The sequence below is a fragment of the Tenrec ecaudatus genome, chromosome 7 (assembly GCF_050624435.1).
Source record: "Tenrec ecaudatus isolate mTenEca1 chromosome 7, mTenEca1.hap1, whole genome shotgun sequence".
Taxonomy (NCBI): domain Eukaryota; kingdom Metazoa; phylum Chordata; class Mammalia; order Afrosoricida; family Tenrecidae; genus Tenrec; species Tenrec ecaudatus.
Genome location: NC_134536.1, coordinates 16,641,740 through 16,669,022, shown reverse-complemented (window position 1 = coordinate 16,669,022; position 27,283 = coordinate 16,641,740). Strand labels below are relative to the sequence as shown.

General features: G+C 50.5%; 2 protein-coding genes, 1 non-coding gene and 1 pseudogene across 8 annotated transcripts in view; all 4 read right to left on the bottom strand.

Moving 5' to 3' along the window:
- The window catches only part of ZBTB2 (zinc finger and BTB domain containing 2), a 39,320-nt gene extending 38,455 nt beyond the window's left edge, over positions 1-865 (bottom strand). For 2 of the 4 annotated variants that reach the window (XM_075554368.1, XM_075554372.1), the window contains exon 1: positions 590-865. The gene's annotated coding sequence lies outside the window, so the exon portion shown is untranslated. Of the gene's footprint in view, positions 1-47; positions 182-589 lie in introns of those variants that run through there. The other 2 variants (XM_075554369.1, XM_075554373.1) reach the window with 1 other exon arrangement.
- Positions 866-14,413: 13,548 nt separating this feature from the next.
- LOC142453152 (small ribosomal subunit protein eS12 pseudogene) lies at positions 14,414-14,824 on the bottom strand (annotated as a pseudogene).
- Positions 14,764-27,283, bottom strand: part of RMND1 (required for meiotic nuclear division 1 homolog) — a 33,985-nt gene continuing 21,465 nt past the window's right edge. For 2 of the 3 annotated variants that reach the window (XM_075554374.1, XM_075554375.1), the window contains exons 10-12: positions 24,782-24,902; positions 16,697-16,813; positions 14,864-16,411 (exon numbers count right to left, since the gene is read on the bottom strand). In XM_075554374.1, coding sequence (XP_075410489.1) covers positions 16,370-16,411; positions 16,697-16,813; positions 24,782-24,902 — 280 coding nt within the window. In that variant the 3' untranslated portion in view covers positions 14,864-16,369. Of the gene's footprint in view, positions 16,412-16,696; positions 16,814-24,781; positions 24,903-27,283 lie in introns of all 3 variants that reach the window. The other variant, XR_012785367.1, reaches the window with a different exon arrangement.
- Positions 25,009-25,140, bottom strand: LOC142454053 (small nucleolar RNA SNORA42/SNORA80 family). Its single transcript, XR_012785584.1, has one exon. It is a non-coding gene; the product is annotated as a small nucleolar RNA SNORA42/SNORA80 family (small nucleolar RNA).

Here is a 27,283-nt window from a genome sequence, read left to right as displayed (position 1 = left end):
GCAGCAGCAGCAGGCTTCGGCGGCGTGACGATTGAAGGACTACGCACCTGACGGGCCCGCTTCTCGGGGCTCCAGCGCGGGACGCTCACCGGCCGCCGCCGATCGGGACGCACTTGGCGGAGGCGCCGAGAAGGGAGGGACCGGCGCCGGGGAACGGAACGCGGATCGCCCCCCTCCCCTTCCTCCCTCCCTCCCTCCTCCGCCCCGCCGCCCGCCCTCTCGGCTTCCGTCCCCTCCCCCTCCCGCAAAACCCCGGATGGAGCCGCCGCCGACTCGCCGCCGCCTGGCTCCGGGGGATGGTTTTGTCAGGCGGCCAAAGCCCCGGCGCCAGGCGCTGCCGCCGCCGCCGCCCCCGCGGGGCGCCCCTGCCCTCGCTTCCCCGAACCGGCTCCCCGAGGGGCCCAGGCCCGCCGCCTGCCTTCACCCGGAGCCCTGGCACGGGGGTCATTCGTCCTCTTTGTTGCCACCGCCGCTGCCGGAACCGTTTGCCAGCTCCGGCGGCCCCCGCCCCCCCTGCGCCCTCCCGGAGCCCGGGCCGGGGGCGGCACGTGGGCACCGGCGCTGGGAGGCGGAGGCGGTGCGCGCTTACCTGTCGCCGGGGCCGCTGCGGCGCGGTGCCGAGGCGGCGCCGCTGGCAGCCCGGCCGTGCTCGCCTCGCGCTGCTGCTGCTCCTGCTGCCGCCGCGGTCGGTGTCTCCGGCGCGGCGGCGGCGGGGCTTTTCCTGTCCGGTTACGTTAAGGTCACATGACCGAGGGAGCGGAGCGACTAGTGCGAAGAGGCAGCGAGCGGCTCCCGCCGGGGGGAGAGGCGGCGAGAGCAGTGGCGGCAAGAGCCCCCGCCGCCCCCCTCCCCCCGGCCGCTCCCCTCCCCCGCCCGCCTCCGCCTCCTGCTGCGCCGCCGCCGCCGCCCGCAAGCTCCTCGGCGGCCGCTCCCACTCGGCTCCCGCGCGCCGCGCCAGCCAAACTTCTGCGGACCATGTGCAGCCGCGGGGGAAACTTCTCCCACCTACGGGCGCCGGAGGCCACAGCCCCGGGTTGAAAATTTAAGTGTTTAGGTAGGACGGGGCCTGCAGACACTTGGGGGAGCCCTCGGCGAGATGGTTGGCCTCGGGGCTCGCATGTTTGCCCCGCGAGTGCTCCCATTGAGTTGTTTTGCCTTTTTAAGTTACGATCGCAACTCGGGCGGGCTTCAGAACCCAGGGGTGGATCGTGCGGACCACTAGGACCAGTGGCCGCATGTGGGGAGACGGCGGTGTTTCCTGGGCGGCTCCTGGAGTGATGCTAGGTGGAATTTGATGCTTATTTCAGTGATTAAGTTTGAATTAGGTGGCATTGTGTCCAGTAACGGGAAAACCTGCCCAGCTGTTTTAAGACATAATTCAGCCTCCTTTATTGACGTGTTGGCCGCGGAAGTACAGTCTGAGCGCAAGACCGAGTTGGCTATTCCGTTCACAGACATTCAGAAAGAAAATCTTTGTGAGGGGCCAGCCCTGAAACATGAGTTGCAGTGCGCGGATGGTCATTCCTAACAAGTTATGCTTGCGTTTTATTTGTTGCCGTTGTACTAGGGGTTTTGGAAGTGTGGCATTGGGGGATTTGAGGATTGGAGTTGAGTGATTTCTCCGTTTGACGTATCTTGATGTGTAATGATTTCGGAAGGCCTGTGTGGTCTGTGTGTTGGTTTGTAAGGAGCGAAAGCGTGCTCTCCGGGATGACAGGCTGCCCACTCGGGAGACATCCCGCCAGAGTTCACAAAGGCCTCTAGGCAACCTCACCGCCATCAGCCAGTTTTGTTGCCAGAGAGGCCCTGTCTTCCCAAAAGCTGAGCTTGATTGAGCAATCCACGTATCCCCGCAGCTAATGATGAGTAATTCCTGTTTCTGTGAAAACAAAACACACACCTGTGTAACTTCAGCGGCCTCAAAGTGAATAATAGATTTAGTGTATACCTGCCTTGAACTTTCCCGTTCTTTGATCAGCTAGATAAATAACTTGTTGAGTGGTGAAGTGCCTGCCTGCAAAAACCGAATTCCAGCCCTGCTCTGAGGATGCGGTGCTCTGCTATCGCCAGAACATCAAAGTTGACCTGGGACTGGCTGGCTGCCTTTCCTGGCTTGGCTCTGGAGGTTGAAATGTGTTTTCATCCTTCTAGGAAACAAAAAGTAATTTAGAAAAGAAAAAGACAAGTAACAGCTAAAGTGCTTTTTGACTGAGAGAGAATCATGTTTTGAGATGGTTACTGTGACCCAGCCCACTCAAGGTGCTGGTGTGCTCACCTGGAAAGGAAGTGGATGGAAGAGAAGGGACAGGGAAGTCCTGGTTTCTGGTGCTTAAGCGCTCAGTTGCCAATGAAAAGGGCCATTGTTGAAACCCATCAGCCACGTTCAGTGGGAGAAAGGTGTGGCAATGTGCTCTGAAGATCTGTCATTGTTGGGGCCCCACCCATAGCCCCCCCTCTGCACAACAGAAGAAAACACCGCCTGGTCCATCCTCGCTATTGTTCTTATGTTGGAGCCCATTGTTGGAGCCACTGGGTCAGTCCATTTCCTGGAGGGTCTTGTTTTTTCACAGCCCCTCCCGCTTTACCAAGCATGGTGTCCTTTTCCTGGGGACTGGCCCCTCCTGGTCCAAAGTCTGTTAGCCATCTCGTCATCCACAACTCCTTTTTTTTTGGTGTCAGAATTGTTTTTGGTTTTGATCATTTTATTGGGAGCTCTTCTAGATGTCATAACATTCCACAGTTCAGTCACATCAAGCAGTGTTGTACAGTTGCTATCGCAATCAGTTTCAAAGCATCCTCTTCTTGAACTCCTTGTTGCTATCAGCTCCCCTTTATCCGCCCTCACCCTCAAGAACCTTTTTTCGTTTCCACATCTTACACCAACCAATACATCCACTCACATACAGTTCTGTTTTTGCTCGCCTCCGTGGGGTTACACAGTCATCGGTGCTGAGGAACATCTTGGCTGTATTTCGTTCAAGACAGATTTGGTTTTTGCTCTGGCAGCCACGATCCTTCTGACTCCTTGGCCAGCACTATAGTTCAAATGCACCAACTCTTCTGCCATTTTCTCTCCTTAGTTATTGTCCAACTTTCACATGTGTGTGAAGTGATTAGGACTCCAAACCTATGGGCTACAGTAAAGCAGATTTGTAGGGTTGTCAAGACCCTAATCTTTACGGAAGATACCATAGCACTGGACCCCAGCCTTGGAAACTTCCAGGGTCGCTTCTGCTTGGCCTATAGGGTCGCCATGAGTCAGAATCAAGGCAGTAGGCTGGGCTTACAGGAAAAAGTAGGCAGAGGAAATTCTGAGAGGCTTGAGTGTCTAGAATAATTGCTCTCCAGTTAAAGTACTTATTTTTACACAAGACCCGAAGGAGGGTGGGGTGGGAGACCGGGCAGTGGTGGTGGTGGTGTACTGCTTCCAAAAATACCTCAGGGGAATGGGTTGGTTTTTAAAAAAGTAACAAGTGAGTTATTTGCATAAAAATACAGGTAACTTGTGAATAGTTTGGTAAGAGTTGGACTGCTAACCACCAGGGTGCTGCTTCACCCGCCAGCTGATCAGGTTATCTCAGCTTGTAAAGTTTTAGACAGTAGTTTCCCAAACTTAATTTTGCCTGCTGTCCTCTTTTCAGAAAGAAAAAAATATATATATTCATTGCTTCCCCCAAGGGCAGAAGACATTTGTACTGTACCTGATCATCCAGGAAACAGTTTAGGCTTTGGCAGCCAGGTGCCCTATCTGCCCAGAGCTTCCCCATGTAGGTGGTCCTGAAAACCTTAAAGACTATATAGGTGCACTATGGGTGGAAATTAATTCAGTGGCAGTGGACTTTTTTCATTCCCGTTTGGTTTTTATAATCTCTCTTTGGGTTTTTCTGTAGAATGAAGCTTTCTAGTCCCGTAAAGATTTACAGATTACGAACCTCACTGGGGCAGTTCTGCTCTGTTCTTTAGGGTAGGAGTCACCCCAGTGGTGGCAGTCATCTGGGTCTGATGGGGTTCTGGGAATCCACGGGGGCGGGGGAGGGAGAAGACCTGGCCCACTGCTCTTGGAGCCACCTTTGCTTCCCTTGGAGAACCGCATCCCTGCCTGTTCTCCCAGGGCAAGGCACGCAAGCTTGGATTTGTCCAGTAGTTTGATTTTTTTGTCACTGTCATTAAGTACAGCATTTGAAGGAGACCTGTGCTTGTAGCTACAGCTTCCCGTAGCTCACCGAGGTGTGAAGCTGGCCTGACAGAGGAGAGGGGATGTGGAAATGCCCCCACTGAGGCAGGGCCTGGGACAAAGCCTGCTTGTCGGAGAGCTGCAAATGTCTTGATTTCAGTCATAAGCTAGATCATCTGTTGATTGTTTTATCCTGATTTATTTTAGTATTTTCAAAAGTGGCTAATTAGGAGTTCAAAAATAGCTTCTCACCCTTCAAAGAAAATCATGGTGGAAGCAGATCAGCTAAGTAGATTCATCTCAAGTTAAGTTGTATGTAACTACTCTGCCAAGGCTGCAGCCACTGCTGTTGGTCTGTCTTCACCCGAACTGGAGCATGAGCAGAAAACCCCTGTACCCTTGTGTGCCTGGGGACTTTGGACACTGGCTCTGGACTTGGGTGTCTGTATCTTCCTCGCCCTGACCTTAGTTTCTGGTGGACATTTGTGAGCGGGTGGGCAAGTCTGGGACAGACTCCATGTCTTCCGGGTGTTGGGTCAATTACATGTAAATGAGAAAAGATGTATTTTGAGAGTGTCTTACAGTTCACCGAGGTGGTCATACAGCCTACAGAAAAGGCTTGTTTTTATAGGTTGGTGGGTTTTGTGGCCATATTCCCTGAAGGAATTCCTGACATTCAGTAGATTTTTTTTTTTAACCTATTGGTCTAGATGTAACAGGTTTCAAACGTTTTTACTGTGATTCTAAGAAATGTGTTTCAAGTGGGTACTCAGTACAAGTACACAGGTATCTGTAAAATGGAAACACAGTTTTCAGGAGATAGTACTTACTGTTACTGCCTGTGAGATGTTGTGATGTTTCCTAGTTTTTCCCTAATGGATCAGGCCCATGACTTTAAAAACACGGTGTTAGCCATCCTCTGCTGCTATTCCAAATCAATGGCTAATGAAGAGTCCCTGGTTCTGCTCTGCTCCTATGGATCAAGAACCTGGGATTGGCTTGACTGGGCATGGTCTGGAAGTGAAAATCAAGATGGGAGCTGGGGCTGGAGGGTCTGATGTGCTGCCCTGGGGCTCACTCACCCTCCCAGGTTCCTGTTGGCTCCTCCCAGAAGTAGCAGTCCAAATGAGAGTGAGGGTAAAGCTGTGTCCACCCTGAGCCCCTTGCTGTAGGGAAGGCCAGCGTTTGTGCGGTCTTTCAGTAGCCAGCGTGGCGTCAAGCGAAAAAGCAACTACCATTAGTCTGGAAGAAAACGGATTCCACAGACCCAAATCAGTATCAACAATCTATGGTGTTCATAGGTGTGGTTCAGAGTACTGCACTGCCAAGCAAGTGCTGGACACGAGTGCTGCCTGGTGAGTTTTTTGTTACCATAAAAGCAGAAAAGTCTTTAGGATTTCCTTGTTGACTAGTGTTAGTCAGTGGAGGACAATGGACTGGAAAGGGACGTAGCTCTGCCAGTTGTGGAAGACACCATCACTTGCTGGAGTACGTTGGTAAGACCCGCACTTTGTCCAAGGGAGAGGCATGGAATGCTGCCCTGGAAAGGGAAGAGAATCAAATTGTATGGTCATGTTTTACTAGTCACCACAGCCCTGGTGGTGCACTATTTAAGCGTTCAGCTGCTAACCAGCTTGAACCCACCAGCAATTCCACAGGAGGAGAAAACCCTGGCTGGGTGTTCCCTGTGAGTCAGGATCCCCTCCATGTCACATGGTGAAGTGAGGTAGGATTAGAAACAGGCGAGATACAAAACCTTGCTGCTGTTCATTGGTTCCTGGTTAATGTAGCTTTTGCTCTGGAGGACATTGATCTATTGTTGCCCTTCTATGATCTTTTAACTTAAACAAGCTCAAGAAGTTGGCCCAAGTCTCCTGCTCAGCCTGGGAAACAGCTTCTCTTGCTCAGTTTTCATGAAAGATCCAGGGTTGCATGCGTTCCGGTTGGTTCCAACTCTTGACAACCGGAGAGTGCAGCCCAGTCCTCTCCTGGCCCTGCGCCATCCTCACATTTGTTGTGTGGAGCCATCTTGCAGCCATTGTGTCCGTCCCCCTTTATGTTACCCCTTGCCATGCATGACGTCCTTTTCCAGGGACTGGTCTTCGCTGACAAACGCATCTGAATGACATGAGATGAAATCTCCCCATCCGTGCTATTAAGAGCATTCTGGCTGTATTTCTTCCAAGATCGATTGGTTGGTTCTTTGGGCCTGATAAGATGAGGAAATTGACCAGTAAGCTGCTCTTTTCCAAAGACGTTACCTACCTCACAGAGACTGTCTCATCTTCTGTTGGAGGACTTCTGCCTGTTCATCCAAACCAAACTCACCTTATTGAGTCAATACTGATTCATAGCGACCCCCCTTTGGGTTTCCAAGACCTCGAATAGAGAGCCCAGCTGTCAGTCATGTGGATCGAAGCCCAGTGTGTAACTCCCACATGACCAGGGCTTCCTGCAGATTGGTAGGTGTGCTGTTAATGTACCTGAACGACTGAAGCCGATGCTGGGTGTCCTTACAGATTTTCAGGCACGTGCTACGATCTTTGAGAGAAAACAGTGTACTTACTAAGTGAATCCAGGTTACTTATTGTTGCCTCCATGTGCTGCCTATAGCCCACGTGGGGCTTTGGGTAGTTCACTGAACAATCCCATTATCTTTTTGTTCCAATCTCCCAAGAACGATGGAAGCCCCCCCATTTTTTTTGTGTGTGTGTGTGTGATTAGGGAGTTGATGGCACTCCTGTGCGGAGCACATCTAATGCCGCCATTTCTCCAAGAGCCTGGGTTCACGTTGTGCCTCTCGGGCTACATTTTGACTCACTTCTTCCATAATTCCCTTGCACACTTCATAGGTTGTTGGTTTATTGAGAGTGGGGCAATTCATTCCTTGTGATCGGGTTTTGCTTCCCTTTTTATTGGGGGCTGGTTGCCGTGTGAGGAGCCCTGCTGGAGTTGTGGTTCCTTGTTGGGCTGCAAGGCCAGCAGTCTGGGCTAGCCATGTGCTCCTTGCGGGGAAAAGGAGGTGGCCGTCTGCTTCCATAAAGATGGGCAGTCTTGGAAGACCTGGACATAGCACTACTCGCTCCCCCAGGCTCCCTGTGAGTTGGCATGGACTCAGCAATGGGTGCTGGTTTTTCGCTGCCATCTAAAGGAGCCCTGAGGTGTGCAGTGTGTTTAGCGGCTGCTAACGCCCAAGGTCGGTGGTTAAGACATAACTAGCAGCTCCTGGGGAGAAAGATGCAGCCGGCTGCTGTGGAGCAGCTCGCTCTGCCCCATGGGACAGTTAGGCGTCAAAAGTAACTTGCAGGCAGTGGGTCCAAAAGTTACCTTGTTCTGTTTGTCAAGTTCTTCCTTTTCGCGGCATGGTACTTCTCTGTAACAGTGTTTCCTCCAGTGGGTGATCCCTCCCTTGTTGCCAAAGCCCGTCCCCACACTTCCTTTTGGGGTACCTATGTTGTCGCGCAGAATGTCTTCCTTGCCAGGTGAGCGCTGAGTGGTCATCTTTTCTTCTGGCGGGGCAGTGAGGGGCCTGCACTCTACAACTGTGCTGCCGTCCACCTCAGCAGTTGCTAGCCAGTGGGCTGTGTAAATTTTACTAAATGAAATACAGTGAAAAGTTCCCCAGTCACAGAAGCCGTAAGTGCTCAGTAGCCTCTGTGGATGGAGGGGCTACTAAACGGGATGGTCTTTTTCTTTTGTCACTGAAAGTTCTGTTGGACAGCATTGCTCTAATCTGCACACCTCTGTGTTGTAGGGTTTGGGTTTGATTTTTGACATTCAGGAGAAGTTTATGAAATGAAAGGTTTCATTCTATAAAGCTGCAGTTTTCCAAGTTATTTACAAACATGATCTCTTAGTGGACCATTGTGTGGACCATCTCTTAGTGGTTTATAAGACATTGTTCAGATGAGGAAGTAGATTCGAAAGAGGAAAATAATTTTCCCATGTCATAAAGATTTCAATTCCAAATTTCTCTCTTTTGGTTTCTTTTGATTTTGGCCCAATGTCTCAGTGAATGCTGTTTGTGTTCTAAAGAGCAGACCTAGGTGTGTGTGTGAGAGAGAGTTTATGTTGTGTTTAAAGTGAAAAGTGTATACAGGAAATTATATAACATTTAACAATTTCTGCACAAATTACTCAGCCATACTGATAACATTTTCTATGTTGTCTTTATAGTGTGAAGTAGAATATGGGTACTTAATAGCTTCCTGGCATTATCCCCTGAGCTGTGTCTTTATGAACAGAGTGGAAGGAGGGTGGACAGGCTTCGGGGTGCTTGAGAACACAAGCTTGGCCGTCAGTGCTTGCTGGGACCCTGCTCTGCTCACGAGCTGTGGCCCTTCTGAACCTGCACACGGTGGGACAATCAAAACTCATAGAGCGCATGCCTGGGGCTTAGTATAAGGATACCTTTCGGGAATAATGGCATAGTGAGGTCTGTTTTTTAAAAGGTTTGCTTTTTCATATATTTAAGAGTCGATTTTGGGGGAGCAGTTTTTCTTTCAAAAGAAAAACCCTGTGAACTGATTTTAAAATGTTTTATTTGGAGGTATTTGACAGTACAATTGACTTTTTCTTTTTGGGTACTGACAATTTCGTAATTTTAACACAGTAAAAAACACCCACTGCACTGAATTGATTCCAACGCATAGTAGAAAGTGCTCTACAGTTCAGAGCATAGCTGCACCCCAGGATTTCCCAGGCTGTTAGGGGAGCAGCTGCCGCCTGTCTCCAAGGAGCACATCCCTGTGTGTTCGACCTTGGGATTCACAGCCCAGTACGTAACCCACTATGCATCCAGGGCCCCTTTTAACCCATCAGCATTTGTGTGGAGTCATCACCCACTGGGGTGCACAGCAGTTCTGTCACCCTGTTGACTCTTGGGATTGATGTGTTTAAAAATCGAATAAACAGTGGGACTGAGGCTTCTTTCCATAGCACCCACCCACCCACCGTGTGTGTGTGTGTATGTGTGTGTGTGTGTGTGTGTGTGTCTTGAACTTGCGTCTCTAAATCACGAGGACTTTTTAGGGAACCTCCTGACTGCTCTGACCTCAGTACCCAAATCAGAAGATAAAAACAAACAAAAACAAACTTTCTGACTGATAATCAACCTTCAGGAAACCTCTATTTCCACACAGGAGTATATTTACATCTATAGGGGTGGAATTTTAACATTTTGGGAGGATATAATTCAGTCCCTAAGAGTCACCCCCTCTCAAAAGGGCCACATAAAGGCAAGGAGAAGATTCCAGTTTTCACCCCTCAGACAGTTGTCTCCCCTGGTCAGAATTGGGGGCCGCCAGGGGACTTGGAGCAGAATCTGCAGCTCCCAGGACCTGAACCACCCAAGGTCCACCTTCTCCTGCCCCACCCCCACCCCTAGGTAAACATCTTGAATTTAAGGCTTTGTGGCAGATAGTTTCGATTTGCCTGGCTTAGGCTATTGATTTGTTAGTTTGCAACCCTCTGTGTCTTCACTAGCAATAGTTTTAAAATTCCATTTATTATGGTAAGTAGATTCCTGGATGGTAAAACGTCTCAAAGGAGCTAAATTAATGTTTAAGTTTATGCTTACACAGAATCTAATATTTGCAGGTGTTCAGTCCAGACAGCGTTATCTAAACTACGTCAATTAGAAGTCCTTTAGTTTAACTGGTTCTCTTCCCGACTTGAGCCTTGCAGAGTCTTCCTCCAGCTAGCCTGCAGGCCTAACTTGTCCAGCAGAGCCAGTTCTCCGTCTCCTGTGCCCTTTGTTAGAGTGTGGTGTAGTGGGTACAGCGTTAGCCGTTTGAAACCACCAGCTGCTCCTCAGGAGAAGATGAGGCCTTCTCTCAAAATTAGTCTTGGAGACCCAGGGTGCAGTTCTACCCCGCCCTATAGGGTGACCGTGGATCCGAATGGATGTCATGGCAGTAGTTTGTGTGTTTGTTGCCCTTTGTGAAGGCAGAGCTGTCTGACAGCTTAGAGAGAGTGGGGTGGATGGGGGGCAAACATCAAGGGTTTCAGGAAGTCTGGACAGCTGTGTTAAAAGACAGCCAACTTTCTCCTTGACTGCTGATGCCCCTTTAGGTCTTTAAAGAATGTCTCTCTCTGGGTAGTTAGATGAAATCCTGTGGCTTCCCAACTTGCTTTAAGAGTAGTTGGAGGAATGTGGGAAAATTGTGTCTTTTAAAGAAACACACTTTAAAAAGGAAGTGAAAAGGTGGTCTTAAAACTAGGTTTCATTAATCCTCTAGGAGGCAGTTTAGCTCCCTTGAGGAAAGGAAGCCTGGATTGTGATCAAGCCATTTCAATGCAGGTTAGCACCAGGGGACCCAAAGGAAATGATTAAGATTGTACACACACACACACACACACACACCCCTGTGAGGGTGTGTAATGGGGGTGGAGGGAGAACTGAGCACTTTAATACTCAGGACACTAAATGCAGCCGGCAGGTCTAATGGTTGTTCTAATCTGTCTCTGAAACGTTGTGTCTGAGTACATGCACAAACTGAGTTCATGCCAAGTCCAAGAGAAAGTGTGGTAGGCTGTCCAGAGGAAGACTTGCTCAGGCTGCCCCAGAGGTGCTGCACACGGCAGGGAGTGATGGGCGCTGCGGTGTCAGTGCTACTCACCTGGGAGTGCACTGTAAGTCTTAGCCAGGCCGCCCTCTGACAGTACATTGTAACTCAGGGGAGCCTCCGGTATGGATTGCTTTGTATATCATACAAATGACTGCCGAGCATGCACGATTCTGAAAGTGAGCTGCCCCCGTGCCTGCCCCATGTCTGGTGTTCTACAGAGCACACCACCAGCCCGCAGCAGGTTTGGACAGTCAGCTGTAACACCACAAGGCGCCTTAGTTTCAGAATTCTGGACTCTGGTGTTCGCTGCAGTCCGCTGGGCCCCAACAGTGTGAGGATTTTCCTGCACAGTCGAGGGGCCTTAGGCTTGATGTGTGTGAAGTAGGCACATTCTCCTTGCTCACTGGGGCCAGGCTGCCTTTATGGGATTTCAGGGAGGCATTTATTACAGGAGCCTTCGGGCTAAAGATTAATTCACGTTTCCACGAATTTTTCGAAGTTCCTGTAAAGAGCTTGAGGTCACATTAAAGGACCAGAATGGCAGCTTGGGGTCAGGAAAAAAAGGGGGTCAGCCTGCTGGCTTACTAAAAAACAGGGTTTTTTAAGTTCGCTTTTCTTTAAGTAAAAAGCTTATCCAATGAGGTTCAACTTTCATATTCAATACAAGCAACTTTGCTCTAGTCAAAGGCAAACTGGAATGGGAGATTTTTTTTTTACTCTTCTAGAATTAACACTTTAAAAATCGAAACAGGCGCTGTGGTGCAGGAGTGGGGAGAGCAGTGCAGCGTGCAGGTGTGTGCGCCTCATGAAGTCTCCATTCTGGCACGGGGTGCAGCTCCTAGCCCTGGGCTCACTTGGTGGTCTTCATTTTACTGTGTCTTTAAAAATGGGAGGCTGAGAAAAGTTAGGGTTGAGCTAGATTTCTGTTTTTCTCAACTCTTGAAATTCTGTGGGGAAAGTGTACTGCACTTGGTTTTTCTTATCTGTGAGTGAGTATCTGGGTGAAATGTTGCGCCTGAATTTTTAATATTGAGCACATTCTCTTAATAGACTGTCCATCAGTCAGTCCTGTCAGCTTTTTGGTCACAGAATTGGTTAGTGTGAACATTAGAGCTAACCACTCTGTAGCCTTTGAATTGGGGGGGGGGGGGGGAGGAGTAAGAAAACGCAGGTGTCTAAGCAGTAACCAGTGATGTCACAGACCCCGAGCAGCAATGATTCTGACTGCATCTCCTGCTTTCTGTACTCTCGTCGAGCTCTGTGGCTTTGACAGCAGCAAGTTTCCTGGCCAGGTCAGGGAAAGCTGTGCTTGGCCCAGCCGTCACAGTGAAGGGGTGCCCAGGGAGCACGGGATGCTTTCTGGGCGCATTCATTACACAGCAACTTTTTTCTCTGTTTCAAGTTTTGAATATTGAAAAACGGGAGACTTGTAGATTCAAATGCAGGCCTAAGATACTGTAGCAACAATAATAGAGCTTCATGTCTGAAAACCTGTGGAACCCCGATCGCAGCCAGGCTGTGTTCTCAGTGGGCCAATCACCCCAAGCCGCCTCTGGGTCTGCTCTGGTCCCGCCAGAGCTCAGAGGCCTGAGTGCCAAAAGGATGAAGGTTCCAGTCCAGCTCAGGGGAGGAGCGCTGTCACACCAGACACACAGGGTCACCGTGAGTTGATCCTGTTTAGACCATGATGACCTAGAGAAAGTGAGCGTTTATGATGGGACACTTAATAGCTTATTTTGTGAGAAAACCTGAACTCGGTGGGAATGTTTGTTTCCCTTTATTATTTGATTCTATCTCTGGCTTCGTGATGACACTGAGGCCTGAGGCTTTCGGTGACAGTGAATCTTTCACAGCCCAAGACTGTTAAATACACAATTTGAGGGTCTACACACAGCAAGGTTCTTGATTGATCCACGTAGGTCGGTGTCACTGCCGCCTCGAGGTCCCTGCGGGGCCCAGGTGCAGCGGTGCTGGTGCTGCGGGATGGATGCGGGATGCATGCGGGATCCTTCCGCTTCCGTGCCCTTGGCAGAGTGAACAGTCGCTGACAAGAATGAGGCGCAGGTCCTGCCCTCAAGGCGGTTGGGCTAAAGGGGAAACCACCTGTCGTTATGGGGCAGCCTTCCTCAGAGGTGGCCTGGGGGACAGAGACCGGTGCTGTTTGGCGAGAGTGAAAGCATAGTCGTGGGTTCTCATGTAGGGACCCCAGCCCTTGGAGTTTCCGCCATCTAAAGTAAAATGTCACTCTGTTCTCCAGATGAAGCGGAGTCTTCCGGACTGCTGGCTTGTGTGCCTGCGGACACGACTTGGTGGGCGGGGGGGAGCAGGGACTCCCATCCATCTGTGCAGACCCTGCACTTTGGCACGAGAGGAACACAAACATTTTCAGACCACTTGGCAACAGATATTTTAATATACTGCCTTTTACTGTCCTGAGATGACAGGCATTGGAATTAGTACATAGGTTTTAAAAATATAAGGCCCAGTCACTATGAAGGGAAGGCAGAAATAATCTCTCAGGACACCCCTCCCCCACCTGTGTGTGCACTCTGTTCTCACACACCCCACCCGCAAGCCTCCATGGTATATAACAGTGAATAGTTCTCGATAAGATTGTCAACACACACACCCCACGGATCTAACTGGGTTCTTGAGCTCAGCCCCCTTGTGTGGGCGGCTCGGGTACTGTGTTAGGCAAACCATCGTCTCGAGTTTGGGCAGCGAAGAATGACCTGGGTTGCTTAGCGAGAGCGTCAGTCTTTGCTTTATGCAGAAATAAATATATGGGAAGTAGTGTGTATTAAAACCGCACACTGGGGGTGGTGGTGATTCTGTGTGTGTAGTGGAGCAAGATGCTGGACTGCAAGGGATGGGTGGGACCAGCGGCTGCGTGGTAGGATGCCTAGATCTCTGGCTGTCACCTACTGAGCAGCAAGAGAGGGAACCACTGCTCCAGCTTAACTGGCTCCCACAAACGTCCAGGGAGACCCTTTTGAAGTTGGCATTGTGCGATTGTGAAACGCTTTCCTGTGTGCCATCTTAGACACCACCAGGAAAACTCAGGTTGTAAGTTTACTGACAGCCCCTGCTGATGCTTGAATGCGAAGTACATTGGCCCTTGCTCGAAATAGCCACCACGCACCACAAATTCACAATCCCTTCCACTTGCTTTTTTGCACCAAAAACTAATTAGCCACCTCTTGTACTTGTTTGGACTTCCTTAAAGACCCAGCTAAGGCAGGGATCTCACTGATCTGTATGAATGCTGGTGCCTGAAAGAAAGCTGGGAGGAGGCGGGGAGTTCACTCCAGCAGACTTTGCTCTCAGCCCTAGGGGCCCAGCTCCATGGGCCTACCTGCAATGGAATCTTGGCCTGGCTGTGCCGCTTCGGAGTCTGACCTAGCTGGCTGAGGATTAAATAATTCAGGGCAGTGCATATAGTGTTTGCAACAGGCTTCCCGTATGATGAGCAAGAGACTGAGATGACCTTATTCTCAGGGAATTAGCAAGTCCACAGCCAGGTGTGAACCCCAGCAGGGGCTCTCTGTCCAGTGGGGTTTTACCAGTGGGGTCGGGAAGCACAGGGAGGGTGCTACTGACATCTGGTGGATGGAAGGCAAGCTGCTACTGAAGGTCCTAATTTGTAAAACTTCCAGAACAAGGACAACAATTAGCAAAGTTTTATTTGCTCATTTTTAAATTTATTCTTCAATAACATCCTTGGCTTGAGTTTTTTGCCATAGTCCTTAACAACCACACAAACTGCAACCAACCACTTTCCGGGGTGTTCCTTCTCATCAGTTTTGCAGAGGCCTACCCACTCAACTAGTTTCTGGTTGTCATCCACCTTAATGAGGCTGATTTGGGGTTCAGTACACAGGGCCTCCACTGACTTGACATACACAGGCTCATCACAGTTGGATGCAAGCCCACAAAGATGAGCTTGGCGCTTGTCTAAGGCTTTGGCAGCTTCGCGGATTGCACGTGCTAGGCCATCGTGGAGGAGGGCGGTCTTCAGCACCTCTTGTAATGCAGTGTTAACGTCCATTACACCTCCAGCTGCAATGCCTTCCTCGGCCATGGTGGTAGGTTACGGGTGGGACCGAATCTTGAACACACCGGAGCCTCTGCCTCTGCACACCTCGGCGGGGACAGGGAGAGTTCAGTTGAAGCTTTTATCTAAAGTAACTGAAAAAGATGTAATTTCCCAATGGTTCATAAATACTGTACCACTTTTCAGTGTGTTGAGTGGAATGTTAGGATACCATGATTTGATGTCTGTCTAACATGATCTATTTAAACCTAAGTACATTGCTTGGATTTATATTGCCTCTTTGCCCTGTAAACTATCTTGTCATTTCTCCCCCCTACCCCTCCCAACTGTATCCTAATAAATGGATGGAAAAGCCTTACTGGTGGGTCTTTCATATTGTATAGAAATGGAAATATTATCAATAAATGTTATTCTTGGTTAAGCTACTCAAGTTAGTAAGAAGTGTATAGCTGAGCAACCCCCACCCCTCAAAACAACCCACCAACCAGAACAACTAAATTGCATACGTGGAATTGCATTTATTAATGGGTTGGGGCGGGGGCTCATGAACAGTGGCGTCATTGTCTCAGGTATTAGTTTTGGGCTTCCAAGAGATTTTAAACCTTGAGCAATGGATCCAACAGGTTCCAGGTGGTAGAGACGCCTGTTGGGAGCAGTGAAGGTGAGGGAGACCAGGCCTGGCACCCTGGCTGCAGGTGCACTGGCGGCATGCCCTGTGCATGGGCTGATCATGTTTGAACTGCCCAGGTACCCCTGGAGATGGAGGTGATATTGCCGTATACTGAAAATGACAGACGTGTTCATTTCATGTCAGTGTGGCAAGCATACAACAGTGGTTCTCAGCCTTCCTAATGCAGTGACCCTTTCATACAGTTCCTCATGTGGTGACTCCCCAACAACAAAATAATTTTCATTGTTACTTTGTAACTAATTTTGCTGCTGTTATGAATTGGGTGACTCCTGAGAAAGGGTCGTTTGACCCCCAGGTTGAGAACTGCCTTAGAATATTCTCCTGGAGTGCCATCCAGCAGTAAAGCAAGGTGCAAAGCAACCATTGGCGTTGCAGAATGAGGTGGTGTGCGCATGGGTACAAATACGTATGTGTGAAAGAAGAAAATTGAATACGTATAAGTGTCCAATTGGCTTTCAATCTCCAAAGTCTATTTAAAACTGGGGGGAAAGGTGAGAAAACACTGGGAGGTGAAGTACAGTGAGCCAGCTGCCTTCCAAGTACTCCCAACAAGGGTGCCGACAAGCCAGCTGTGCCCTCGGAACCTGGCTGGTGTGAATGGGGACACAGCTAGAGCTGTGCCTGGGATCAGGCTGAGGAACGGAACCCAAACACCTCATCCTTTGTTTCAAGATGTCCGATTCCCCGACACTGAGGTTACTCCAGTCTGACCTGGAAACAAAAGATTTTCCTTTGGAACAACCGTCAAGTGTCCATTTTTATTGTCCTCTTTGGATAGTTTTTGTGACCCTTGCTTTTTAAAGAATTACATACTTTGGGGATCACCCGACAGGGACATTGTTTTTGATTGGAGAACTTGCAATGCCATTTTTCCTTCTGGGTCACTTGATGAGGAAAAACACTCGTCCCAGCTCGAACATGACCTTCAAGGCAATACAAAGGGAGGAGGGTTAATTTCATGGCACAACCATTACAGGACGAATGACGACGACTTGTCCATGATGGTAACTGCTGAAACGGCCGGAGGGAGGCGAGGGTGTGTCCGGCCAGTGCGGGTCTGAGGCTGGAGGGTCGGACATTGGAAACTAGCCCACAGGCGCGCTAGACCACCAGCCCCTTTTAAGAAGTTAAACTTGGAAGCACTTAGGAGTGCGCTCCATGAGTCTTGGACTCCTGCTTCTGTGGGGTGCGTGTTGGGGCCACCCTACCTCGATGGTGATGAGGATAACGATCATCCACTCGAGGCGCAGCGCCCGCTTCTCGTGCAGGTGGTTGCGCATGAGGTCGGTGAGCTCCATGCAGTGCTGCAGCTTCTCGTTCATGACCTGAGTTAGGAGAGAGATCCTGTGGGGGTGCACGCACACAGCCGCCCCGCAGCTCAGCCACCCCGCAGCTCCGGCCGCCAGCCCTCCACCGTGGCCGGCCCGTGCTGATGGGCCCACCCAGAGTCCACGGTGCAAAGCCCAGGCTCAACTGCAAGAAGGACCTGGCATTTGCAGAAAGACCTAGGACCATTTGGAGGTTCAGTTCTTAGGTAAGATTTTGAGTTGCTAGTTGTGGCTGGCTGGCCTTGGGATTTTAGCCATTGAAGGCAAACTTGGAACACGATTCGAACATAATTACATCAGAGTTGGCTGGATGGCAAGTGGTTGGGAAGATGACAAAGAACCAAATTGCCGCCTCCTAAAACACGCTGATTCAAAGTAACACCCCGCTGTCTAAAGGCGCCCACCACCAGATGGCAGCGCTTCCCCTCCTGCGGGCTGGTTCCCAGGACCTTGGGTTTAGGACAGGTGGGACTACTGACACGTGGGCTCCCTGCTTGTCACTTTCCCTCTAGAAATGGAGCCTGGAAGCAATTTTGAAAAATGGTTTGATCACGATTCCTTCTGGGGTGCAATCAAACCAGCAGGGGTAGTGGCTACCACACAGACAGGCAGGGGTGGGCACCGCCCAGCAGGACCCCTGCCTTCACCCGGGAGAGGGCACATTGTGCCGTGTCCGGGCTCAGAGCACTGCCCGGCCCTTTCGCTGTCCTCCCAGCTGCTAGAAACGTGCTGCTTCTCCCTCCTCCGAGCTGACCCCAACCCTCCATGTTTATACTTTCAACCTCCACTAAATAGGAGCCCTGGGGCTCACTGGTTACCTGCTGGAACGTTAACCACAAAGTCAGCAGTTCGAAGGCGTCAGCTGCTCTCTACTCCCGGAAGCGTTTAAGGTCTCAGGAATTACTCAGGGCAGTTCTAACCTTGTCCTATAGGGTTGCTAATGATAGGATTGACTCGATGGCAGTGAGTTTGGTCTTAACTAAAGAGCAGACCCTTTCTGAATGTGATGGCAATTGTACAACTCTTCATAATGATTGAATTATTGAGTTGTATGTGTGGATAAAGTGCTAATAAAACAGTTAAGAATACTTTGTTTACCCCCTTCCTCATCCCGTGTGTGCCTTAGCCCTTCACCAGTGGTATGTCTTATACACAACTCCCCAGACTCAGCCTCCCCAGAGCCCCCTCGGTCCCATGCAGGAGGTGACTGAGCTCAGCAGGCTGTCATCCCAGGCTGGCAGGGAACCCGACTGGACTCCACGCAGTAGGGTGCAGGCAGCACTCCCCCCCTCACGCTGCCGCGGGGACGCTTCCTCTTGTCTTTGGGAACTGAGCCAAGATATACGGACAGAAACTGTTGGTGCCCGTCACGTGACTGACGCCAAGTAGGACCCTTCAAAATCCAAAGGAGGGATTCAATCGTGGGTGGGCAGTGCCACCGAGGACTTAGAAGGGCTGGGGTAGAGACAAACAGGAGGGGGGGTTCCCCACACTCAGGAGGAAAGCCACAGGAAATGCCCACCCAGGTGCCAACTGCGGTTCAGAACCACAGTGTGAGACTGCATGAAGCAGGGCAGACATCCGGCTGTGTGAGACAAGCTCCAAGAGCAAGGCTGGGACGCCACCCGTCTCCGAGCGTCAGTGTCACTGAATGCCGGGTTCTTGTCCCACTCCAAATCACACAGTACCAATCAGACCCAACCTCCCTGCCTGTGATGCGCCACCCCCCTCCTCCCGGCTAGTCTACCAGTATCTCGGGGCAACTTCGTGCACAGGAAGTTTGCTGTCCCTCCTGGGGCCGTGTCCACTCAGTCACAGGGAGAGGAGGAGCACTTGATCCCGAGCCCCACCCTACTGCATGGAGTCTGGTTCCCTGCTGGCCTGGGATGACAGCCTGCTGCGCTCAATCACCTCCTGCCTGAGACCGTGGGGGCGTGTGCGTGCGTGTTTAGGTTTCTAAAGTTTTTTCTTTTTTTAAACGCTGACACATTTTAATTCTAAAAAAAGGCTGGATCCTGTCTCCTTCCCTCAAGCTGGGGTTGTACTGCTGCCATCCCCTGAACGGAAACCATCTCAGGCTATGTGATGCGGCCACCCGCCCAGTGCTGAGTCCCCTTTGCTTGGCTCGGCAGGAAAGCACTTGAGTCTGCCTTGTCTGCCTGCTCAGCAACCTTCCCTTCTGCCCCTTCTTCTGGGGAACCTGTTTTTCCAGTATTCACAACCTTGCATGTAATGCTGCCACCTGGGGGGATAGAGAGACACACACAAGCCCAGGGGTCCATGGGGCAGTACCAGACCAGGTGAAGCCAATGGTCATGGACAGATTTGTGTCCTCTCAATTGGTGTGAAAACCCCAATCCCACTCTTGTCACTGGGACCCCTTTTGGGAATAGGGGGTTTCCATTTGTTAGGTTAGGGAGCCACCGTGGTATAGGGCAGGCCCCAAGTCTAACCACTTGGTTACCCAGACAGGTGCGCCCACAGGGAGCACTGACGGCTGTGCCCGACTGGGATGTGGCACCAACAGCTGGGGGGAAGAAGAGTCACTCTGCTAAGCCGAGGTCCCATAGCTTGGACGTGGTGTCAGGCGGGACTGGCCTCTGGGAAAGGCCCTCATGCTTGGTGAAGGAGGGGGCAGCGAGAAGTGGAAGGCCCAGGACAAGATACACTTGACACAGCGGCTGCATTGGTGGGTGCAAACAACCGACCGCAGACAGCAGAGGAGGCGGGCGGGCAGTACTGCATTCTGTGCTGAGCTGGAAACAGTAGCGTGAGGTTTATCTGATATAGTAGTGCTAGCAAACCAAGCACCCACCACCCGGGCCAATTCCCTTATTGCAATGACCAGCAGAGCCAGCCCCTCTCTCCCCACCTCATGGAGACCTGGAGAGAAGGGAAGAGAGGCTGAAGGGAGCCCGAGACCTGTGCCTGACAGGGCTACACCAGCCCGCCCTCAGCCCTGCCCGCTCCCTGTGCCATGACTGCAGGCGCGCGGAGGAGACAGGAAGCGAGGCCTAGGCTTACGGGGGAGGCATGAATTCGTGTTGCAATGGTTGCTACCAAGAACAGGAGCGGGTAGCGATGTGAGTCTCACCGACCAGAGTCTAACATGTACACTCTCAATAAGGATTTGCCAGCAAATGAATGGGATTAGAAAGGGAGGACTGGCTGGCTGTGAGGGGTGAAGTAGACAGTGGACATCAGGATGGCTTTTCAAGCCAGGGAGCTGGTTGTGGGGCTGTGTATGGAGGGCTAGGTGAGTCTGCCAGGAACTGAATGAGACCAGAGGAAACTTTATGGCCCAATGGGAGAAAATAATGAGTTTCCCTTTGGAATCTCAACCACTGATTACTGAACACCTCTGATAATGTGAAGCCTTTGCCAGGTCCTGGGGGGAGAGCAGGGCAGGAAATCCGTGTCTGGCCTCATGGGGCTTACCTTCTAACGGGCTGACACAAGAAAGCCTCAGAAGAAAGCATCAGACAGGACTTGTAGGATCTGTGGAATGTGGCAAGCAACTGGAAACATCCAGAAAGGCTGTAGCACAAAACAGCTAGTCTTGGACCCAGTGAAGTGGACTTTGTCCTTGGCTCTGGAGAAAGGAACCTTAAAGTAACCAGGGGCTCTGCAAACACATGGCCAGACCAGAGAAGAATCCGCTAGGAGGCTGCTGTCGGCTGACTGGCTCAGGAGGCAGGACTGAGCCCATCAGCAGACCTGGCTGCTACAGACCCTGAACACAGGCTCAGAGAACTTCCTGGTTGCTAAGAATGCTGCTGGTCCCCTGGGACAAGGAAGCACCACTCTGAATAAGAGACTCCCACACCTTTTCCTAGGCAGCAAATGACTGAACCCAAAGGGCAGGTGGAGGCCAGCTGCTCAGAAAGGAATGTGAAGACCGGTGTCACTCTCGGTATTGAGGCGATTGGATTCACGCTGATCCTTTACCACGCCAAGGCAAACGAGACGGGTAAGAGACGCAGGTTTGGAAATCATTAGCAACAGGGGAGACATCGTGGGGAAGCACGAGGCTGTTCGTGGTGGAGGCAGCGTGAGAGGAGAAGAGAGAAATCAATGACAGGCGCGTGGAGCACAGCAGCTTAGAGGGCAGGCACCGAGGGCCAAGCACATTGCTCTCGTTCCCTCCTACGTGCCTGTAACTCTCGGTGACCTTTTCTCACAAAGACAAAAACCAAACCCACTGCCTTCGAGTTGAAGCCAACTCATAGCAACCGGATAGGACAGGGTTTAACAGTCCATGTGAGTTTCCAAGATTGCAGCTCTTTCTGGTAGCAAAACCCCTCGTCTTTCTCCATGGAGCAGCCAGTGGTTTAGAACTGCTGACCTCGCAGTCAGCAGTCCAACTCGTAACTGCTACGCCACCAGGGCTCCTCGAAGCTGCCCAGATAGTAAATGAAACGAATGGCCTCACCTTTTTTCTGCCTGCCTTTCAACACGTCTCATGCCTAACCACCTCTACTCAAGACTCTTCATCTAGAGCAGGGTTCTCAACCTTCCTAATGCCACGACCCTTAATACAGTTCCTCATGTGGTGGGCCCCCCCCCCCCAACCATAACATTATTTTTGTTGCTCCTTCATCACTGTCATTTTGCTATTGTTATGAATCAGGCGACCCCCATGAAAGGGTCGTTCGACCCCCAAAGGGGGGGGGTCGCAACCCACAGGTTGAGAACCACTGATCTGGAGGAAAAACAAACAAGAAACAGATGGCTCTAGTCCTAACAGCCCCTTCTCAGTTCTGTCTGTCTGTCAGACTTCTCGTCAGACTCCAGAGCTCACTGACTGTCAGAATCCCTTGGTCTTCTGTTGTCACCCAGTTTCCGCATGGTGTGGAGCTCTGTCCTTATTTGAGACTAAAACCCTGAATATCCCGAAATAGTCTCCACAAAATCAAACCAGTCTTCACTATGAGATACTAAGAAACAAGTTCGAGAAATGCAGTTTGGGGGCTTAGGTTTGTCTCCTGTCCCACGATAGGATGGAGACAAACCTAAAGACAACCAGAGGTCGCAGAGGGAAGCTGCAGAGTGAAAGGAGGGACAATTAGCTGTGACTCAAGCCCTACAGAGCGGGTGGTTTGGAGACTCGGGCACTTCGGGGTTTGAGGAGCCCCTGTGTGATGCCAGGAATGTGCTCAGCTGCTAACTGAAAGGGTGGCAGCTGGAGGCCACCCGGGGGCACACTGGGAGGAAAACCTGGTGATTGATTGGTCCGTGTGGTTGTTAGGTGCCAATGAGTTGACTGACTCAGAGCAACCTGGGCGCAGCAGAAGGCAGCGCTGCCCGGTCCTGCACCATCGGGCGTGTCCGTCCTCTTGCTGAGCTCTTCCTGTTTATACTGAACCTCTACTTTACCAAGCACAGGGTGTCCTCCTCCAGGGACAGGTGCCCTCCTGCCAACATGCCCAATGGACACCAGGCCTAGTCTCCTCACCCTCGCTTCTGAAGAGCACTCTGGTGGCATGTCTTCCTAGACCGGTTTGTTCATTCTTGGGGCAGTTCACAGGACCGGGAACATTCCTTGCCAAGCCCGTAGTTTAGAGGGATGCCCCAGGGATGCCCACTCCCCAACAATCCGCTCAGGAGAGCCCCCCGGGAGCACAGCTCTTGGGACCCACGTGGTGTTGCCCTGAGCGGAAGCAAGTCCACAGTGACTTGTGTTTTTATATAGGGAAGACGAACTGTTGTACATCAGTCATCGTGTGTCCATACTGGGAGGACACATTCAGTGGCATCCTGGAATGTTTAATAGAGTTCGGTGAAATCTGCCAAATGCCACAGGCAGGCAGAGAAAGCTGGCACTGGTTTAGCGTTTTCAGAAACAATCTCTAAATCTGCTCTGGGGAGGGGAAGGTAGTGCACATGCATGTGGCCGCCATGCTTGCTGCAGGCACTGATCTCTCCCAGGCTCCTGTCCACACAGACCTGCCCCTCCAGGCCTGGAACCGAGCCAGAGCCCACTTAAGTCTCTCTGCTGTTCTCCACCTCCAGCTCCTCCTCCCAGGCTATGCTGTAAGGGAGGGAGGGGTGGACCCCACGAGGGCAGCTCCAGTTCCCCTAACTCCCTCTGCCTCCTAACACATTGCTGCTTCTGCTCTCAGTTGTGCTGCCCTAGTTCCTGGCAGAGACGTGAAAGGTTTGGCGAGATCATTTAACTTAAAGAAATCTTGAAATGCCGCTCCTAGAGAAAAATGAAAGCGGATTTCCTGGTCTGCTGGCATCCTAAAGTTAAATTGAAGGTGAGGATTGAAAGCATGCATTTGAGGAATAAATGGTAAATCAGATTTATCTCAAGAACCTCTCAGTTCAAAGGGACTATCCTCACGGCATAAACAATAACTCAATTTCCCAAGAAAAATATTTTCTTATTTGACAAAATCAAAATTCTCAACCATTTTTAGAGTATAATTTTAGCTAAAAGAATTTCTAGAAAAAGGAAAAAATTTTTAAATGTTAGAATATCAAGAAAGATAGAAAGAACAAAAATTTGGGCAGATACAAACATCTCCCGGGGTAGGTTCCTCTGGGCAATATTCCGGTGATGTATGCCCCTTTTCTAACTTCTAAATCGATGGTTGAAGCAAAAATTAGAACACTGATGTGGTTCCCGATGTCTGCCGAGGAAATACTGAAAACAAGCACGTTATAAAATTGTTACAAATGGGGGAAGCGTTAGGGATGTACAGCTCACTTCATGTGATAAAAGGTGGAAGGAAGGCAGTAGGTACCATCACTGAACCACACAAGCAGCTCTGCAAACAGATACACCGAAGACAACGTATGGGAACCAAAATAGAATTCCAAAAAATGTTCACCTAACCTTCGGGAAGCTAAGACAAATGGCATGAGGGAGAGTGGAGAGAAGAGTTTCTCTACTTGTCTGTCTGGTTACACAACCTCGCTGTGGCACGGTTGCACCAACCTGCCCACGCAGCCTACCTCCACCAGTGCCCTCTGCAGCATTGGCTTGGCAGAGATGCCTTTTCTCAGCCTTGCTCCCCACTTGTAAGTGCCCTCCAGGTAATTCTATTGGGATGTTTTGCTGTTACCTTTTATCAGCACATGTCTACATTTAGCTCGTGACTCACCCTCTCCGACCTCTCGGAGCAGTGCTGCCTTTCTGCCCATCGCTATAGGCAAACATCAGCCACTTGATTCACCTTAAGGGGTTAAGATTCACTTCTATTCTCAGGCTCACCATTTCACTTCAGGACCCCATGAACTGTTGCTTAAAACTTCCAATGGGTCACTGGGTCTCCATACCAGAGCTTCAAACGGATTTGAACCTGCTTAGTCATCTCTGTCAATGCAAAACTGGAGTAGAACCCCCTTCTAAAAAAATTAGGTGATCCAGAATGCTAACTGGAATGGGAAAAACCATGGGCAGGAGCCGTAGAAGGCAAAGCTCAGCAGAAGAGTGAGTCCTGAACCCTTTCAGGAGCTTGATGCAAACGACAGATGAGCTTGCTGCCAGGACAGGAGAGTGACACACATGGAAAGCAGAGAGGTCGGCCGCCATCTCTGAGCCGGGCACTGTTATTTCCAACTCCACCGATCACGAGGTGTGGTGGTTCTACACCGTGTTTGGTGCCCCTTTCTACGATGACGAGCACATTGCCAGCAGGGCTTCACGCTGTGACTTTGTCCATGTCAGTGCGCTGGCTCCCCACGGGAAAAAAGATCTGGGCCCCTCCCTTTGTCAGCTATGACTGACCCAAGCTGACCCGGCTCAAAGCCCTGAACAAAGAGCAAAAATCAGAAGGACTTTTGACGTGCTTGCAGAATAAGGATAAAGGTTCATGTGAAGAGATCTGTGAGACTTGACGTCAAGCAAGGTCTTTCTCCCGGAGTAGTAGACACATTTACTCAAATTTGAAGTGTTTATCTTCACAGTTAGTACACGCTACAGGTAGCAGGTGCCCTTCTCAAAGGGCGAGTACATACCTTCACTCTGCGGGCGATGCTAAGGAACTGGCAGGTCTTATCGTATAGCCCCTCCAGGTTTTCCCTGTCCCAGTAGAAATCAGGGGTGATCAAGAAGTCTGAGCTCAAGTTTATGCGGTGTCTTGAAAGAGAACGAAAACGCTTTTATTTTTAACTTGCGTTAAAAAACCACATTGTTTCAATTGTGCATCATTCTCTGATTTATGTGATGCTTTTTTTTTTTTTTCCATTGTGCAACCCGCTTCAGTGCCTTCAGCCCAGCAGGTAAAACCAGGCAATGGTTCGGGGTGAGTTTGCTTTGGCATGGGACACTGTGAGAGGCCCATGGGATCGGACCTGCCACAAATCCAAACCCATGCATATGATGCTTTTTTTTAATGCTTCTCTATAACAGAAGAAATTATACAAAAGAATCTGAAAGTTCTTTCTACAATACCAGTATGACCACCATTGGTTAATTTGCTCTGTACTATTATCTACAAGGTAGGTAGGAAAAACAAACCCAGTTTTTCAATTTCTGCGCTTCTTTCTTTTTTCATCAAGTCCTTTGACAATACACATCCCCCAGCACATATTTTGAGTAGATAGTCCTTGGCCCGCCAAGGACATTTATCCGGCCCGCATTTTTGCCGCCACTGCCTGTCCTGCTCAGCAGCCGACTCAGCCAGTGTGCGCAGGAATTTGTCCATAGGTTTTTTTTTAAAAACTATAGTCCGGCCCTCCAACAGTCTCTGAGGGACAGTGAACAGGCCCTGTTTAAGAAGTTTGAGGACCCCTGATAGCCATTAGAATTACATGGCTTCACAATAAGATACGAAGAAGGTAAACATGGACCAGTCTTCCTATTCCAATCTCATCGGTCCCTTTCTCACTCCCTAAAGCTTCTGCTGTTAGTGTCTTCTCTGTCCTTCAAGTTTTCCTTTATGCTAACACTGGATAAGCAAGCGTGAGCACACACACACAGTCCAGGGGATGCCACCCTAACAATACAAAGCTTGTTAAAAAGGTGGGAGGCAGCTGAATACTGAGGGCGTCTTAGAAGTGGCAGTTAGGATCTAAGCAGGTCTGAGTTGAACAGTGTCCTCCAAAACGCTCTGTATGTGATGTCCTAATCCTGTTTTAGGTTCAGAAGAGACTCCAAATCTTAGATGAGAACATTTCTGCAGCCTTAGACAGGGCACAGACACATCACCCAGACGAGGAGCCCGTTGCATGCACTCCTAACGGCATCCAAGGGTTTGCTGAGCAAGCTGTCAAGCGGACTCAACTCACTGCCAACCCACAGCGAGCCCACAGGACAGGCAGCCCTATCCAGTTGAGTTTCCGAGACAACTGTTTACAGGAGTTGAAAGCCTGTTTCTCTCTCTCTGAAGGGCTGGTGATTTTGAACTGCTGACCTTGCAGACTGCAGGCCAACGAGTAAACCACCAGGGTTCCCGGAAGACGTGGGGGGTGGGGGGGGGGTAACGGCAACTGTCAGAAAAGCAAACCACAAAAGTCTGACTTGCAGTGGATCAATGCATCATTACTACAGGCAGGACTACCTAAGTGGGAACAGGACTATGCTACAGGACATACCTAGGCAAGGCCCTACGGAGACTGCCCCTCCCTGGCCTGGCAGGATCTAGGGGGAGGTAATCCTCTTTCCTACTCACTGCCTGCGAGCAAGACTGTTCTCATCCAGGGCCAAGGTCAGAAGGAACCTAATGGAGTCGTATCCAGCCCGTGCAGTTGAACTGCACTGAAAGCCCCGTGGACTGCTAAAAGGATAGACTGATCTGGCTGGAAGAAGTACAGTAGAGTGCTCCTTAGGGGCCAGGATGGCAAGACTTTGTCTTACTACTTTGGACATGTCAGAGTCCAGTCCCTGGAGAAGGACATCGATGATTGGTAAAGGGGAGGGGCAGTGAAAGAGAGGAAGGCCCCCAACAAGATGGACCGGCACAGAAGCTGCATCAGTGGGCTCAGGCATAGGGGCAGTTGTGAGGATGGCCCAGGGCGGGCAGTGTTTGTTCCGTTGTGCACAGGGTTGCTGGAGGTCCAAGCTAACTCAATGGCACCCAATGACAAGAATCCCCTTCCTGGAGAAGGACATCAGGTTTGTTCAGGAGGCAGCAGAAAACAAGGTGGGCCCTCAAAGCGGTAGGGGGTGGGGGGAGGCAGGGAGAGGATTGGTGGAGTGCAGGACCGGGCAGTGTTTGGTTCAGAGCCAACTTGATGGCTCCTAACCATAGAATCCACAACAATCTCATTGCATTTAGTCAATTCCAACTCACGGTGACGTGATAGGACAGGGTTAAACTGCCCACCCGTGTGGGTTTTCTGAGACTAATGCTTTATGAGAGCAGGACGCTTCCTCACTTTGACCCTCAGCAGGGGGTGGGATGGGGAGGGGGGGTTGTTCTGAACTGCTGACCTTGCAGTTAGCAGCAATATGCATAGCCACTATACCTCCAGGGCTCCGCTAATCCACACAGGGTCTCTGCAAATAGATTTGGGCTT